We start from the raw sequence: 19,568 nt of genomic DNA on the forward strand, positions 1-19,568 counted from the left end.
AGCCTACAGGGCACTTATACCCCCTTCCTGCCCAGGCCAATTTCCAGCTTTCAGCGCTGTTTCACTTTGAATGACAATTGTGCGGTCATGCAACACTGTACCCATATGACATTTTTATAATTTTTTTGTGGCAGATAGAGATTTCTTATGGTGGTATTTAATCACCTCTGTTTTTTTTATTTTTTTCTTAAACCAAAAACCACAGAAAATTTTGAAAAAAGAAAGTTTTTTCTTAGTTTGTTATAAAATTTTGTAAATAAGTGATTTTTCTCCTTCACTGATGTGCGCTAATGAGGCTGCAGTGATGGGCACTGATGGACACTGATAGGTGGCACTGATGAGGAGGCACTGGTAGGTGGCACTGATGGGCATTGACAGGCATCACTGATGGGCACTGAAATGCAGCACTCATATATGGCACTGATAGGCAGCACTGACTGGCACTGATAGGTGGCACTGACTGGCAGCACTGCTAGGTGGCACTGATTGGCATTGATAGGTGGCACTGACTGGCACTGGTGGGTAACACTGAAAGGCAGCTCAGATGGGCACTGATATGTGGCATTGATGTGGCACTGAAATGTGGCACTGATGAGCACTGGCAGGTGGCATGGATGAGCACAGAGCTGGCACTGATGGACACGGACAGGTGGCGCTGCTGGGGCAACACAGATCATCAGGGCACACTGATCATCAGTGCTCTGATGATCTGTGTAGATGTCCCCTCCGAGGAATGCAGATTACTGCCTGTCCTCTCCTCTCGAGCTGTCAGCGTGACAGCTCGTGAGGAGAGAAATGCCGATAACCGGCATTTCCCTGTTTACATGTGATCAGCTGTGATTGGACACAGCTGATCACATGACCGAGCTGACATGTTCGGCTCTTTCCGTAGATCAGTGGGACACAGTGCACCGCCGATCGCCGCGTGCTCCCGGGGCCACACATGCGCGATGAGAATGGGAGGACGTCATATGACGTCCTCCTACAACCAGAGAACCGCCTTGTGTCCGTCATATTACTATATGGCGGGCAGGAGGCGGTTAAGGTAGTGAAAATTTTGATTTAAAAAGAGACCCACTGTACCCATAATGTTGAGGCTTAGGAGTTGATTTACTCAAGGCACATAGGCTGTTCTCTTTGCAAGGGAAGTTGCCCCAGAGGTTAAATCCTGCAGACTTACATTGTCCAATAATATGCAAGTAAAATGGCTGTTTTTATATATTTTCCCTACATAATTGGGTTTTCTTTGCAAAATGAAACAAACACATTCACCACACTGCAATAAACTTGCTGGCAAAGTACAACTTCCCTTGTAAAATGAACAGCCTTTTTGCCTTTAGTAAATCAAACTCTAGTGTCAAACAGTTGTATCCACTGATAGGTGTTTTGCTTCAGCAGAGGCTGGGAAGGTGGGGCATTTACTTAAAAGCATACCATGTAAAAATGTAATTTCTCCTTTTTAGAGAAGTTTGTGTGCTTTGTTTGCTGTTCTCAGACAGCTCTGGCCTAAAATACATTTTTCATCAAGTCATTTCTTTGATGCTTCACATGCTTACTAGAGCTCCAAAGGCCAATGCTGTGGGGTTTCTGGAGCTAAAGCCATAATATGAATGGGTGGGTTTATGGTTCAGCAGAACAGTCTAAGTGATAAAGATGCTGTGGATAAAGAATTTTAATCAAAAACCTGCTACGCAGAAAAACATTTACCCCAAAGTGCTTTCTCCTTTTGGACAGACTTAGCCTATTTACAAATATTGTATAATAGAAAAGTATGTTCCTGACATAAATTCATTCCATTGACACAGATCCCAAAGCAGTCTTCCTCTGATTGACACTACTGATGCAGCAGCATGTTTTCATTTTAGTGACAGCCAACGCAGGGGCATTTTTCCTTCTACTGACACCACTAATGCAATGGATTTTTTTCCCATTGGGACACTACTGATGCAGAGATGTTTTTTTTTACTTCCAGTGACATCACCGATAGGGGGGCATCTCTTACTTTCAGTGACAACACCAATGCAGGGGAATCTTTTACTTTCAGTGACAGTTCCAGTGCAGGGGCATATTTTACTTTCAGTGACAGCACCAAATCAGGGGCATTTCTTCCTCCACCACTATCAGACTGATATTGTACTTTGGAACAATGTGTGCCCATTGAGCTCCTTCAATTTTCTGTGGTACAAACTGTTGTCCTTATTTTAGCACTTGCCCCATCCATTCCACAAGTTTTGGCACGGTGTGCATGTCATGGTTTGGAACCTTTACCATTGACACTGATTGACAATATAAGCGGGATTTCAGGCAATTCAACTTGTTAGCTTGTTCTAAAATGGTTTAGTAAAGATTCCCATACAGTCTAAACATTCAGTCTGTCTGATCGTTCAATATTGCTTGGGAATCCAAGGAAAACACATATGCAAAGTTCTTTTCCATTGTTTTCAATCAATTTTTACAGGATGAGTTGAAACAGAAGCAATCAATCAGGTAGGTTGGAAAATGTCTGATATTTTTGATGAGGTTTCAAAGTGGTGTATCAATTTTTTCTTCTTTTGATTCAATTCTATTTTATTAAATGATAGGCTTAGCTGCAGCCAAGAACCTGATACTGAAACACTGGAAATCCCCTATACAGCCTTTCAAAGGTGAATAATTGTCAAGAGTAGGTGAAATATTTATGCTCAAAGTGACTGATATTATATAAATAAAATTGTTCAGTCTGAGCTGGTTGGCTATCCTTAAAGTATGTTGACTTATCTTCAGGTATAACATATAAATGTTTGTCCATTTAACATATAAAGTAAAAAGGGTTAAAAGAGTATGGCCAAAGCTACTTTAGTCATACTTCTCTTCTGGATCACTGTGTGCACTTACTTGTGCTCTTCCATTACCCAGAATCAGACCCATTCCAGACTCTTGAGAGATCCCGAGAATGTCGGAATCCATCCAGATGTCTTATAGGCAGCTGTCTCAGCCTCTCAGTGAACTACTGAGAGCCTAAGCCAGCTGATCCTGTCCCCTCTCCTGCCCAGCACTCCAGTGGGGTGGCAAATCAGGGAGCCAGTGACTGACAGTCACTGTTCTCTGCTCAGTGAAGACTGAGAACTGAAAGATCAGCGATCATGTGATCGCTCAGTTCTCGGACTTAGAGCTGGCTGGGGACAGCTTGCAGCATCGAACTGATGCTGAAGCAAGTAGGTAGATATGTGTGTTTATTTTTTTTTTTTACCCTCACTTCTCCTAGTGGGTAGTAGAGGCAAGTATATCTTCTTGAGTTCTAATGAAGAGAGTGTACCCTTGAAATGCATCAGCATCTGCTACACATCCTCTGGTGTAATCTGTATCTGTCTAGGGCCACAGGTTGGAGCTATAGTTGAAGTTTTTTTTTGTTCTATGCTATTAGCCTGACACTCATCTGCATTTGTGAGTATAATGGTTTGTTACTTTTATTTTAATAAATGGTACAATTGATAATGCACTAGGCTGATCTTCCCTTTTTGGCCTTTTGTGATCAAGTGTATCTCCTTGCCTAGGGTATTTGCCCTAAAACTTAACCTTCAAAAAATATGTGCAAGTTCCTAATTTAAAGGCTAACTTCACTAAAACTCATTATTTAGTATAGAGGCCCAGTATGTTAAAAGCACTAAGCAGTTCCCATGCAATTTCCTTAGTTTTACCGACATTCCCAGAGTTTTGGAACACAAAAGTATGTTCACTTCTGTGATGCTGAGATTGAACTTCTAATGGCTGAAGTATTCAGAAACTTGGCCAAAAATTGGAGGACCACTTTGGTGGAAGTTTTTATGCAGACTTGGAGGTGTTGGTCTTGGCCTTTTGGTATTAAATGTAAGGACACTAATTTAAAATGGCACTGCATTTAATACTGAGGACCCTAGGCAGCAAAGTGTATTGTAATGAAAAGGTGAACTTAAGTCTCTAAGACACTTGAAAAGCATTAAAATTTTTTTTTTTTTTTTAAATTAGATTTTTTTTGTCACAAACCTATTTGTGAAAACCAGTAATAAAAAAAATGGGGGCAATGTCAAGATTTCTCAGTTGCTAGGCTCTTCTAGTGCTTTGGGTTGTCAGAAGCACTTGTAATAATATACTGTTGTATTTAAGTAGCACAGAATTTAAAGTACCAAGTCAGCTTTGACTAAGGATTCCAGAGGGTCCTGTATATCTTGCCAACCATTGATCTGGGGAAATTCACTTAATATTAGATACACACACATAGGTATTTTTATTACACCTAGTAGGTCTCTTTTAATAAATAATTTCAGTCACAAAGATGATGCGTAGCAAATTTACATGTGCGCATAATGTACAAGACTTAGAAAGCAGCCAAGAACGCACTCCCCTCCCCCAACAGAGAGCCTGGGATTCTGGAAGGCTTTTACTAATGTATGGATATCAATTCAACTGTAGGAACAAAGGCGATCTTCTCATCTTCATTCAGATGAATTATGTATTTCTGTGATTTCTACATTTCTCTGAAATGTTATATATTTATTTTTTGTGATAAGGAATTCCAAAGCCACATTGTTAGTATTCATACAATTTAAACACGATTACAGTTTGAATTTGAAACCTTACCAGGCTGGCATGCATATGCCGTTCCTGGGAGAATAGCCACATTGACCCACAGTTCTTTGCTGAATAAGTCTGAGTTAATTCAGCTTTGTTTACCCCACGCTTATTCTCTCTGATTCTTTATTTTCCAGCTGCCTTAATTATCTTCACAATCAACAGTTTAGTCCCCCTTTAAAAAGTCTAACTAGAATACATCTGTGTTAAAGGGAACTTACTCTACATGTTAAACCACTACACTCTCATAGCAAGTGAAAATTAGGAACACCAGATATGCAGCCCACTGACCTGACACTTTTAACCGGGTAAACTCGATTGATCTAATTCTTTCAAATGCTTTGTTGCTAGACATTGTGAAGACACCAATTACCAAAGAACGATATGTTAGATTTTGAACAGTAACAGAGTTATATAACAGCAGATGTAACCTTTAGTGAAAACTGCATTTCAAATCAATTAGTTGGTCCAAAAATATAGGAACACTTAAAGCAGAGCTAAATTACCACAAAGCATGTTCCAAAATGTGCAAGTATGTACAGCTTACTTCTCATTATATTGGACTTACCAACTAGAGTAGGCTCTCCTCCAGCCCTGACAAGTCTATGCTTCCCCTGGTTGCTGATACTATCTTCTTTTTTATTCTGGCCATTACGTCTTTTTTCTACTGAGTGGCCACTAATTATCTAACACCTGTGTACGGGCATGGTACTTGTTTCGACACCCATCTCTTTTGCCTGGCATCATTTATATGCCACGAGTGTAGACTGTATTGTACATGTTCAATTGAAAAAATTTTTAGCATAAAGGAAGAACTTTTTTTCTGATACATTTCCCCAGTTATGACTTAGGGCCCGATTACAGGTCCAGGTTCTCCCTTAATCCCTATTTTCCCCGTTTCACCATTGAAGCAACTTCAGTGGCCAAAAAAATCATTTTATATATATATATATATATATATATATATATATATATATACACACACATAAATATACACTGTGTAACACACACATATATATACGTATGCACACACATATCTTTTTTAGGTGCCTTTAGTTTGGTCTGGTGGGATTACAGGTTACCGGTTGTCAGAGGAAATCAGAAGGTTTTTCAAGAGATTAGGGACTACACAGTAAATAACTTCATTGGATTATCTCTTATTTGTAGAAGGAGGAGAAACACAGAAAAGACCGACACCCATTGCTGGAGACTTGGAGCACTATAGAGGCTTGGGAGCTTGACCAGACCTCTCCTAAACTGAAGTTGAAGGATGATCCCAAGGCTTCAAGAAAACGGACTGAACCTTGCTAAAAGCATTATCTTTCTGATAGCTGCTGTGGGCAACAAAAACCCCTTTCCCAATAAAGACACACAAGAATAAAACAGGATTTCCTGTCAATGGAAACTTGAAAAACTACTTTTTTCTTTCACGTCTGTTATATACTCTATTTTCACCACTTGATACATACATGTGCTCATCTGCACATAAAATCACATAATATAAGCACAATCTAAATATTTAGCAAGTCTTTAAGGATGAATTCACTGTAGGTCATAGCTATCTAAAGTGCTTACCTCTTACAATGATACTGGTAGACTTTTTTGCTGGATTGCCGACATTGTTGTTGGCGACACAGCTGTAGGTCCCAGCATCCTCTGATGTTATGGATGGAATAGTAAGGGTCCCGCTGTTAAGTACTGCTTTTTCTGGGAGATTTCCAACAGATCTAACCCAAGTCAATGTTGGCGTGGGTTCTCCACCTGTTGTGACACACACTAGCGTTATTGCTTCCCCCGGATTTACAACAATGGGATCATCCACCAGCAGTTTAATAGATGGCGATGCTGAAAATGGAGACAAAGAAGAAAGAGAAGAAAAGCCGTAAATTAAACAACACATGTATAAGCATTTTACAGACAAACTATTGCATACATTGTTGGGACTGGCTATATTAACTGAAGTCCCACATCAGACAAAACATTTCGTATGTGCTGAATAGAGTGGAGACGACTAGTCTTAGAACCTCTGTCAAGTTTTAAATGGAAGTAGTAATGAGAGAACAGAAACATTTGGAGATATCACTGGTTCAGGTTAGGTTGCACCAAACAGACTGGGATGTCACACTGTGATTACCCAGCAAGTTAACAGAAAAAAGCATGCACCAATGGAAAGAGCGCCAGATCAAAGAATAAAACATTCCAAAATTAATTTATTGGTTTGTAAAAAAAAAAAATATATCCAATGCATTTTAGTGGACAGAAACAACTCCTCCATCAGGGCTACAACTAAATGCACTATAATATGAACATAAATGTAACTGGTATACCGATAAGTTTAATAATCATAGAAAATCCTGGATAAGATACATGCATACACACACACATATATATATATATACAGTCATGGCCGAAATTGTTGGCACCCTTGATATTTTTCCTGAAAATCAAGTATTTCACACAAAAAAGGTATTGCATTAACACATGTTTTGCTATACACATGTTTATTCCCTTTGTATGTATTGGAACAAATATAAAACAGAGGCAGAAAAGCAAATATGACATAATGTCACACAAAACCCCAAAAATGGGCTGGACAAAAGTATTGGCACCCTTAACTTAATATTTGGTTGCACACCCTTTGGAAAACATAACTGAAATCAGTCGCTTCCTATAACCATCAATAAGCTTCTGACACCTCTCACCCGGAATTTTGGACCACTCTTCCTTTGCAAACAGCTCCAGGTCTCTCTTATTGGAAGGACACCTTTTCCCAACAGCAATTTTAAGATCTCTCCACAGGTGTTCAATGGGATTTAGATCTGGGCTCATTGCTGGCCACTTCAGAACTCTCCAGCGCTTCTTTGCCATCCATTTCTGAGTGCTTTTTGACGTATGTTTGGGGTCATTGTCCTGCTGGAAGACCCAGGATCTTGGACGCAAACCCAGCTTTCTGACACTGGGCCCTACAGTGCGACCCAAAATCCTTTGGTAATCCTCAGATTTCATGATGCCTTGCACACAGTCAAGGCACCCAGTGCCAGAGGCAGCAAAACAACCCCAAAACATCATTGAACCTCCACCATATTTTACCGTAGGTACTGTGTTTTGTTCTTTGTAGGCCTCATTCCGTTTTCGGTAAACAGTAGAATGATGTGCTTTACCGAAAAGCTCTATCTTGGTCTCATCTGTCCACAAGACGTTTTCCCAGAAGGCTTTTGGCTTACTCAAGTACATTTTGGCAAACTGTAGTCTTGCTTTTTTATGTCTCTGTGTCAGCAGTGGGGTCCTCCTGGGTCTCCTGCCATAGCGTTTCATTTCATTTAAATGTCGACGGATAGTTCGCGCTGACACTGATGCTCCCTGAGCCTGCAGGACAGCTTGAATGTCTTTGGAACATGTTTGGGGCTGCTTATCCACCATCCGGACTATTCTGCGTTGCAATCTTTCATCAATTTTCCTCATCCGTCCACGACCAGGGAGATTAGCTACAGTGCCATGGGTTGCAAACTTCTTGATAATGTTGCGCACTGTGGACAAAGGCAAATCTAGTTCTCTGGAGATGGACTTGTAACCTTGAGATTGTTGATATTTTGCCACAATTTTGGTTCTCAGGTCCTCAGACAGTTCTCGTCTCCTCTTTCTGTTGTCCATGCTTAGTGTGGCACAGACAGACACACAATGCAAAGGTTAAGTGAACGTCTCTCCTTTTTATCTGCTTTCAGGTGTGATTTCTATATTGCCCACACCTGTTACTTGCCCCAGGTGAGTTTACAGGAGCATCACATGCTTGTAACATTCTTATTTATCCGCAGTTGTGAAAGGGTGCCAATACTTTTGTCCAGCCCATTTTTGGAGGTTTGTGTGACATTATGTCGAATTTGCTTTCTTTCCTCCCTTTTTTTGTTTTGTCCCAATACACACAAAGGGAATAAACATGTGTATAGCAAAACATGTGTTAATGCAATACGTTTCGTGAGAAATACATGATTTCCTGGAGAAATATCAAGGGTGCCAACAATTTCGGCCATGACTGTATATATATTGTCAGGGACCATCGCGACGCATGGGTCTGCACATGCGTAGGTGTCTGTCAAGACATGCAGGCAGCAGGGCACTAGGAACCAGGCACACCCGTCGTCTATGACAGTGCTGGGCAGGCACTAGGACCTAGGCTTCGCCTGTCAGGTGCAGGGCAGGCTACTTAAACCAGCCCTACACAGACACTTGTTGACGATTGGTCTTTCTGCGATTCCTGTTATTTGATACCTGTGTTGTGAGTACTATTGATCCGAATTGTCTGACCTTGCTGCCTTCTCCTATCCTGACCCCCTGGCTTGCCTGACTTTGCTCCTGGATGTTCCCCTTTAGATCTGATCTCCTGTTATTGACCTGGGGTGTGACCCGACCATTCTTTGCCTACTGTTTTGTACCGCACCGACCCCCCGGCTACCGACTTGGCTTGTTTGACTTCACTTTCGCTCCTCCATCCATCCATCCATCCATCCCTCTAGGACCCCCTGGTCCCCTCACATCAGACTCTCACCCTGCGGGAGCCCCTGGCGGGCTCCTCTACCACTGGTGGGTATATCCAGTAGTCACGACCTGGTCTCGAAGCGCTCCAAGTCCATCCCCACCATCAGGGGCTCTGGTGAACAAGTGCTCCGGAACTTAGACTCCGCGCTCTTGGGAAGCCTGTCTAGTGGGTTGCTAGAGGTGCTGTCAGGTGGTCCCTTACATATATATATATACACACACACACACACATATACAGCAGGGGATTTTACACACATTCCCGTATGTATTCTGACAAGTCGACTTCTGGCTGTCAGATGTAGGCATTCTGGTGGCTGTGCAGCCGCTTGATTTCTTACATACAACCCTGGTAACGGTCACCCCCCAAATGTGTCCCCCCCCACCATATATATACAGTGGAGCAGAGGGAAGACCTGCAGGGTCAGGATGTCTCATTAAAGAGAACCTGTAACCAAAAAAGTAACAAACAAAATGTAAAAAAATTTAAGTTACACCAAAGCACATAAAATTTCCCCCAAAGAAATGTTTGAGGCCCCCCCACCCCTACATATACAGTATGCACAAACAAACGTAAAAGCATGCATTGGGGGTGCCTGCATATGCAAATGTCAATTGAAATACACATTATATATTGTCACATATGCTGCAGTGAGAGCAATATTTCTAGCATCAGACCTCTTCTGTAATGGTAAACTGATGACTTATAGGGTGCACCCTTTTTAATTTTAAATTCTAAATTGTACAATATCAAGATATATCCACAAATTACATATCAGTTACTCTTGAGGTATAATACCTAGCCATTTCAATATAAACAGAAAAATAAAACAAAATGTATATTATGAATACCAAAAATAGTAAATTCCAAGAAAACATCTACAAATATAACCAATAGTCTTTATCCACATCTGAGAGCAACCCTTAATTCCTATACCATGTATCTTAAACAATCAATAATAAAACGGTTAATAAATTAAAAAAACATGTTTTTACTATGAGTTACGTTTAAGCTTACCCAAACTATTACTATCAGCAGCCTCAGTATACCATTCTGTATATTTAAATGTGGTCATAAATTGTTGCATCTCCACCTGATCTAAAGTGCAGTCTATAAATTGTTTCCAAAAGAAATTGTTAACTTGGGTCTGAATTGAACATTCCATCTTTAATTTTTCAATACATTGCAGTTTTTCATATCTGTTATTAATTCTGCCCACCATAGGAGTGGCACTAGTTATCCAGTGTCTCATAATGGCTCTCCAAGCAGTCAATAAACCTATATGAATCCACTGCATCGCCTATGGAAAATATAGGGTACGGAAGTTTGTTGCCATTTCACAGGCGCACGCAAAGTTTGACATGTTGGGTATCTACAGTATTTACTTGCCGCAACCTCCTCTTTTATACTTTACAAAAAAGTGGGCAATTTATTTAATTTTGTGCTTTGCGATAAAATTGTGTGACATATAAAATTGGATTTGCACTATTTCATTCTCTACGGTGCCTGCTGTGAGAAAAAATATAAAATGTTGGGGGACATTATGTAATCTTCAAGCCTAAAAAGATTTTTTAAACATGTACACAAAAAAATGGTTAAAATAAAGTAATATCAGATTGTGATAGTGTCTGATAGGTTCCTTTTAGAGTGATAATTCTCAAGATGCTACATGGTAGAATACTATTATACCATTGTACGTATAACCAAAAGAAATATTTGTTGTGCCATTTATGAAATAAGTGTTATTAGATAGCTTTTTAAACTTGTAAGTTCTGTTTTCAGACACCTGTGTAAGAATGACAAATTTCATTTCATCTTTAAAGTGGTAGTGAACCTTGTAATTAAAAAAAAAAAACACCAAAAAAAAAACATCACTTTTCCCCTGCAAGGCAATAATCATAACGTGCCAGTATGCATTACATACTAGAACATTATGTGAAACACACCTTAAAGTGGAAGTAAACCCACTAGGAGATATTCACTGTTTGACAGCCTCCACATGCACTCTGAAGGAATGGCATACACATGCCGTTCCTTCAGAGCACTGTGCCGTGTCCTGAGACTCCCGCGTGGAAGTGACATCGCAGCTCGGCCAGTCAGGTGGCAGGAGCTCACGAACCCAGAAGGAAGACCGGGTAAAGATGGAAGCCTCTACAAGTGGAGACAATGCACCACTGGAGGGCTTCATTTTAAGGTATGTCCTGCATAATGTGCTAGTATGCAATGCTCAGTATTGTGACCTTACCTTCCAGGGGATTTTTAATTTATTTTAATTTATTTTTCCATTTTCTATTTTTGAATTTTTACTATCGCTTTAAAACTAAGCCCCCCAGCGGCGTGCTGTCATTGCTGACAGGGCTTCCATCTTTGCCTTCTTCCGGGTTCATGGGCTCCAGACACTTTAATACCACTTTGTTTTATTTCTTGAGTATTTATTTTAGCTATATGTACAATGGTATAATGATATGTATGGCCCATATAACATCTGATAATAATCATTACCAAAAAAAAAAACTATCATACACTATCACTTACCATCTGATATTCCTTTATTTGCTATGCAGGTGTACACGTATGTATTTGTGTATGCACATACGTGTATGTAGCCCTGATTAAGCACTCGAGTTTTTTTTTTTAACCCCTGCCATGTGTTTTTTTTTTTTTTTGTGTAAACCAGTTAATGAATTTGGACTTTTTTGGTGTGGTCTGGTGTTCTTTCCACTGGTGCAAGTTTTAAATGTTATCTGTGTCCCAATTTACAAAAGTTTCACTGGACTTCCTGGTCTGATGCCCATCCCCTAAATAGGAAGGGGATATTTCACAACTTAATTCAAAACCTAATTCACAGTCATTTATCAAATGTTTAACTGCTATAGATATTTGCTTGGTAGGGGAGGATGTTAAATAAGCCCCAAAATTTAAAAAAATAAGATATTTTCTTACAACTATTTACATGTTAGTAAAATAGATGTCCTTTAAATATAGTTCAATATTTAAAAAACTTTTAAGCACAGCAATTATAATTATAGAAGGTGACAGATTTTGAGCATTCACAGTTGCATGGCTGTTTTTTATGCTTTCAGAGTCATGGTGACATACTGCTTGTCCATATTTCTAAAGTATGGAGAGCCGGAGAAGTTTAGTATGATTCATAACGAAGTGCTAAAGTTTAATCACTTGTTTTCCTTTGGCCCAGAATTAGAATGAGCTTAAATATTCTAATAAAATCTTTCTTTACTCCCCATCTGTCTTGCAGTTCTCAGCATACTGATTTATAGAGCAGATAAAACATCAAAATAGAAGCACAGATTGTAAAAATCATTTATCAGTGGTCACACATTGGATATAGTGGCTCTGATTTTCTGCAATGGCTTAAAAACTATATAAATACTGCAGATCTTTAAAACTTACAGCTTTTTTTTGTCTTGGCACAAACAAGTAACAAATTGCTGTTCTTGGTGCACTCACCTTCTGTGAGCTAGATGATTCAATACCTCGTGTACTAGTAGTATGTAATAAATGGCATTGAAGTGGGCATCCCCATATCCACCTACATTAGAGGACTGGTGAGCCCATGTCAATTTGACCCTACTTAACCACTTGCCCACCAGAGGATTTACCCCCCCACCCCCCTCCTGACCAGGCTATTTCTTTTTGCGTTATGGCGCTGCTTTACTTTAACTGACAATTGACCGGTCATACAACATTGTACATAAATGAAATATATGTCCTTGTTTTACCACAAATAGAGCTTTCTTTTGATGGTGGTATTTGATCACATGGGCATTTTTATTTTTTGCGCTATAAACAAAAAACGACCAACAATTTTGAAAAACAAGAACATATTTTTGACTTTTTGCTATAAAACTTATCCAGTAAAAAATGTAAAAATTCAAATGTCGTTATAAATTTAAGCCAAAATGTATTCTGCTACATGTCTTTGCTAAAAAAAAAATTCATAATTTATGTAAATTAATTGGTTTACGTGAAAGTCATAGTGTCTGCAAATGGTGGTATAGATACTGAAATTACATTTTTTTTTATATACTAGTAATGGTGGCAATCAGCAAATTACAGTGGGACTACGGCAGGCATTCTGACACTAGGGGGGTTGGGGACTGACTAACTGCCACTGACATCTCAATGACACTAATACAGTGATCAGTGCTAACCAGTGACACTGGGCAGGAAGGGGTTAACATCTGGGGCGATCAGAGGGTTAACTGCTGTTTTACTGTGTGTGCTGTGTATGTTTTACTAGGGAAACATGCAGCTTTGTATTTCTCTACTGTGCAGAGAAATACACAGCAGCATGTTACTGTAAACAACACAGGTCTCTCCCCTGTCACTGTTTCTCAGCAATCACAGGGAATCTCCGTCCAGGACCAGGTGATCGACATCTGTAGCCGTCAATGGTCAAGCGTTCACGCCCCCTACCCGGAAATACAAATCACATATACTATATAGCCCTGCCCCCCTGTATTTCTACTATAGGGCAGCGGGGAAGTGGTTAAGGAGTGTTTGACATACCAATGCTAGACATCTATACACCAGAAATTTTCGTTTCGTTTCAGATGCATTCATTCATTGAAGAACTTTGCTATGTTGAACCGATTTGTTTTCGGAGTTCGTTTCATATCTTTGGCATTAGTTTCATATATTCGTTGGTCGCAGTGGATTTGAAACATTTTGCAGTTTTTCGAAGATTGCTGTATATTCTATATATTATCGAATCTGACAGATTTGAATAAAAAGCCTTTTTTGGATATTTTCGGACGCTAGCCCAACCCACCTAGAGAAATGGTATGTGCTGATTGGACAATATCAATTGGCATCATGTGCATTTGAATGAATGAATGAATGAATGAATGGAACGAAATTCAGAACCATTGGTTATCTGAATCTGAATTGTCAAACAAATTAAAAAATCTAATTAATTACCCTATGGGCCCGCACAACCATTGCATCATATGACATCATCCAAATGTGAATTAAGTTAATGCATTCATTATTTCATTCTAACTTTTTTTCAGATTAGTTGACAATCATTACTATATCCATTCCGAGATTCATATAAATAAGAATCTCTTAAAATGAAATTTTTATCTGAAAAATTAATCATAATGAAACAAAACATGCCTGACACTTAGATACTTTATATGAATTTAATACATTATGTGGACCTTTGATCTCTGTCCCTGGTCTGGTGCCTAATTGATGATGCAAAATATGATGAGATGTCTCCGTACCCACGTTGACTATGTTGATGAGTAGCAGCAAGAATTACTAAAGTTGAAGTGAATGTCTTATGGCCTTTCATGCTGGGCTACAAAGAGACAAAAGAGTATTTTTTTGTAGGGGTCCAAACTGTATGTAAATATACTGAGGCTTATTTTATGACTTGTACTTTGATATTTTCCTTTGTTTCATTTAATTACTGAAAGATAACATATTGTAGCATTTGTTTTGGTTTATAAAAATGAAAACTAAAGATATGGAAAAAAAAAAGTACAAAGGGAGGTTTAAGTCAAACCGGGACTTTTAATTTTACAGGTATAAAAAGGGATGCTAGTGTGGCGGTACTACAATCAGTAGTAAGTGACAAGTGTGTCCTATTACAGACAGGTGGTGCAAATGTCGCGGGCCAGTGCGTGCATGGAACAGCGTGTGGTGATGACATTTCTTGTGATTGAAGGCGTAAAACCCACGGATATCTAGAAGGCTTCAAGCACAGTACAGTGATGAAACGCTCAGCCTCACTAAGATATCTGAATGGTGTAAACATTTCAAAGATGGCCATGCTTCTGTCAGTGACTATCCTGGCCATGGTGGTTCCCAGCCCACAGCAGTCATTCCTGTGAACATTCAGCGCCTGGAAAGCCTGATTCTGGGTAATCAACGCATAACCTGTCGTGAAATTGCACAAGAGACTCATTTTTCTGTGGGAACAGCCAACACAATGATGACGAAATGAAGCAAGCTGTCCTAGGATGGTTCAGGCGTACTGACAATCCTTCCATGCCAAAGCTTTCCAGGCATTAGAAAAATGCTGGGATAAGTGTATAAACGTAGCAGGGGAGTATGCTAAAAATAAATGCAGTTTCTACCCCTTGAAAATTGTTCTTTTCTTATATAAACTCAAAAGTTCTGGTTTGACTTGAACGCACCTTGTAGTATAAAATACATGAAGTTGCATTGACTGATTATCTGCAAATGTAACTACAGTTATGTTGGCAATCTTGATCTCTTGCTACAGAGACATTTAACCACAGCCACAGCCACAAGTCATCTCATTATCAGTATACTATGGTGTGTTGCAAATGAAGTGCCTGAAGTCTGAGGCTGAAGTGTAGATTTATGAGTCCCAAATATAAGCTCTTAATGACATTGGCTGGATGTTTGGGGTCGTTGTTCTGCTGTAGAACAAATTTGGGGCCAATCACACACCTCCTTGATGGTATGGCATAATGGATAAGTATCTGCCTGTATCCAGCATTGAGGACACAGTTGATCCTGACCAAATCTTCAACTCCATTTGCAGAATTGCAGACCCAAACTTGTAATGAACCTCCACCATGCTTCACAGTTGCCTGCAGACACTCATTATTGTATACTGTAACTTTAAGACCAATATTCCTCCCAACACTGAATCCAGAGTTTGAGCAAAGGCCTGCTTTCTCTTTTTCGTTTAATGATTGACATGTTTATATCTCCAGATGTGTTTTAAGTACTGCGGTAAAGGAATTTAATTCTCCATGCTAGTATTCTGCAGTATTGTATTAAAAAGATTATGACCTTGAGCAACTGTATTTTCTAACTGAACTGAGTTCTTTGTTTTAGAGTAGCGGTGCTATTTTGATTACTTTAGCTATGTTGTATGTTCTCCACATATCCACTCTTACCTATCAGGCAAAAGCATTAACAGTGATTATGTTCTCCAATTTTGTACAATAAGTACATGTTTGCAGAGCCTGCTGAGTGATGTTTGTCAATGTTTGTGCACTTACAGAAATGAAATACAATAGAGGTGTCTAATCACGTGTGCAGACTGAGAGCCCTGTTGGAACAGATGTAAGAATACCGTCATACTGTAGCACTTAGATGAGATGTCTCACGATTAAAGGGGGATTCCAAGTCCCCAGGCTACTACTAGCTTTAATCAGACATCACGCTGCAGGAAATCGTTAACACAGTGTGTATGTTTTGAAACCTGCCGTTGCCCAATTAACATTGCTGCCATTGGTACTGGTTTAGGAGTGACTTATAGTAAATATAGACCTGCTAGTAACCACTGGTAACCAGCAGGATGGGAGTGTGGCTGTTTTACAGTCATTTTGCTGTGGAAAGCTGGAGTTGGGTGGCATGTTATTTAACCACTTCAATATCGGACACTTTCACTCCCTTTCTGTCCAGGCCAATTTTCAACTTTCAGTGCAGTCACAGTTTGAAGGGCAATTATATGCAACACTGTATCCAAATTCTTTTTTTTATGATTTTGTTTTTGAGAAAAATAAAGCTTTCTTTTGGTGGTATAAATGAAAAAATACTGCAAATTGGGATAATAAACACCTCTTGTTTTTGGTCATGTTGTAAAATGTTGCAAAAAAAATATGTTCTGCTACATATCTTTGGTAAAAATTACTTAAATCATTGTATGTTGTTTAGTCTGTGTGAAAGTTATAGAGTCTACAAACTATGGTATATATATTTGAAAATTGATCAATCCTGCTGTACTGATGGCTTTTCTCATTTCCTGAGGCCCTAAACTGCCAGGACAGTACAAATATCCCCAAATAGCCCCTTTTTGGAAAGTAGACAGTCCAAGGTATTTAGTAAGAAGAATGGTGAGTTTAGTGAGCTCTGAGAAAGAGGTTCTCACCCTCAAAATGCGTAAGCTGTGGATGGACATGCTCCCGGAGGCTTGTTGGACTTTTACATGCAATAATACTTTATCTTTGTGAGTAGTTTGGCTACCTTTTTTTTATCCATTAAAGTCTTATGGTAATTCACTAGGCTGGTGTGCTTTCTTCTTGTGTTTGTTTTTAGCATTGTTTTTTTTTCCCCAAATGAACAAAGCAGCAAAGCATTCAAGTGTTAAACATCACTGTTGTGCTTGATGGCTACTTCTACAAACAATTGCATGACAAAATGTAAATGAAACCTACCCTGACTCTCTGCTTGGACTTTGCATCTGCAGAGCTGGTCTTCCTTTAGTGCAGATTTTATATTTCTTTATCTTTGTTTATTGTCACTTTAACCACTTGCCTACTAGGCACTTTCACCCCCTTCCTGCCCAAGCCAATTTTCAGCTCTGTAACACTTTGAATGGCAATTGCGTGGTCATGCAGCAGTGTACCCAAATGGAATTGTTATCTTTTTTTTTAGATAGATAGAGCTTTCTTTTGGCAGTATTTAATCAACACTTTTTTTTTCATCTTTTGCTAAACAAATTAATTAAGACCACAAATTTTGAAAAAAAAAACCCTTTCGTAGTTACCGTTATAAAAATTTGCAAATAAGTACATTTTCTACTTCACTGAGGTGCACTGATGGGCATTAATGAGGCTTCACTGATGGGCACTGATGAGGTTGCACTGATGAAGGCACTGATGAGGCTGCACTGATGGGCACTTAGATACTGCACTGATTGGCACTGATAAGCCTCTACTTATAATCCGGGCACTGATGATCAGTGCCCTGATTATCAGTGTAATTGTCCCCAAAGGAAAGCCAGTTGTCAGATTCCCTTTCCTCAGACAGTGACAATGCTGAGGAAAGGAAATGCCGATAACCGGCATTTGTTTACATGTGATCAGCTGTGACTAGACACAGCTGATCAAATAGTAAAGAGCCAACGTCATTGGCTCTTTACCCTGATCAGTGATGTACTGTGTCTGAGGGACAGAGCTCACCACCGATCACCATGCTGTGCACCCCTGGGGGTGTGTACAAGTGGTGTGACCGGGAGGATGTCATATGACATCCACTCCAAGGGAAAAAAGGCCCGTCCAGTCGTCAGTCTTCTATAGGCCAGGCAGGAACTGGTTAAAGTAATTTCCTGATGTGTGTGATAGTGCTGGCCTGAAAGAGGTTAAAGTTGGTTCCAAGTTCATCTCACTTGAAGGAACTTTTGAAACATTTAATAGCTAAGAGCATCAAATACCGACGTGTTTCAGAGGGAAAAAAAGCCTCCCTCTATTCAGAACTGGCTAGCTACCTTTAATGCCATTTGGGCACATTAGTCTTCATCAAGCCTTAATACAGGTCCCTGAGTGCATTCTGTTGTGATTTTATTAATATCAACTGCTCAAGACCCAAGAAAGGGGGAGGTTTTCTCTGAAACTCATTGGCTGTATTTTATGCTCTCAGCCATTAAATGTTTCAGAAAGTCCCTAAAGTGAGATGAACGTTTGTGCCAGGTACTCCTTTGCACTTATCCAAGACATATAAGTAGATGTAAACCATAACTTAATGGCAGTCACAAAATCAGAGTTCACCTAATAGGTAAATTTTAAAGCACGTCTGAACCCAAGAACAAGAAATTAATGCATTGCATCTAACCAATCCTCAGTTGTGGGGGTGCATGTGTTTTTTTTTCAATATATTTCAGCAAGCACTGAACAATTCCTTTCAAGTAAGAAAAAGACAGCCACTTTCCATCAAAAACATTGCGTAGGTTTATTGAAGTATGCACCTGTCCCATGAATCCCAACACAATTGCTTGAGAGTAGACTTTAGAAAGTGACCAGTTACTGCTGGAGGTCTGCCAGAGTAGTGAAGGAGAGGTATGCCTGTAGTGGGACTGAATACTTTTTAGTACACGGAACAATACCTGTTGCTGCTGAGAGAAATCTGTGTACTGACAAATTCTTCTGTACTGAAAATGACGGGAAAAAAAAATGAAAAAAATATTATAGCCGCCATATCTAGAATATCTAGAATATCAAGACTGGAAAGCTGCAGTGTATTCCATTTCTGTATTTGAGATTAGATACACTTTAACAACGTATTAAGATTTTACTAAATAAAACTCTATAGGCATAACACATGCTGGCAAAATATTTATCACAGCAGAAAAATGTAAATATATTGGGCTAGAAAAGGAGGTGAGCGCATAATAGAGCATTATTCTTCCCGCAGCCATCCAAGTGTTGGAATAAATCCATTTTTTTGTCTTAATATTTCATGAAAGGAGGACTTTTCTTTATTATATGCTTTTGGACACGTTGATGGGATATTGTTCATAGATATTGTTTTTGGTCACTAATTTATTTTATTTCATTTTCGGGGGATTTAAATAATTCCAGTTTTTTTACACAATTGTATGGTGTATAATTTATGGATTCACATATTTTTAGTACAATAATTAATTAGCACAGGAGCACAGCACTATTGTTTGATCATATATAGCTATTAACACTATTCATGAGTTGGTGTAGGGTGTTAGCGA

General features: G+C 39.3%; 1 protein-coding gene across 4 annotated transcripts in view; it reads right to left on the reverse strand.

Moving 5' to 3' along the window:
• The window catches only part of MDGA2 (MAM domain containing glycosylphosphatidylinositol anchor 2), a 954,572-nt gene that overhangs the window by 282,205 nt on the left and 652,799 nt on the right, over positions 1 to 19,568 (reverse strand). For all 4 annotated transcript variants that reach the window (XM_089657421.1, XM_089657420.1, XM_089657423.1 and 1 more), the window contains exon 6: positions 6,163 to 6,432. In XM_089657421.1, coding sequence (XP_089513547.1) covers positions 6,163 to 6,432 — 270 coding nt within the window. The remainder of the gene's footprint in view (positions 1 to 6,162; positions 6,433 to 19,568) is intronic.

The sequence above is a fragment of the Staurois parvus genome, unplaced genomic scaffold, assembly GCF_062004578.1.
Source record: "Staurois parvus isolate SC_StPar_1 unplaced genomic scaffold, SC_StPar_1.0 ptg000997l, whole genome shotgun sequence".
In the NCBI taxonomy this organism is placed as follows: domain Eukaryota; kingdom Metazoa; phylum Chordata; class Amphibia; order Anura; family Ranidae; genus Staurois; species Staurois parvus.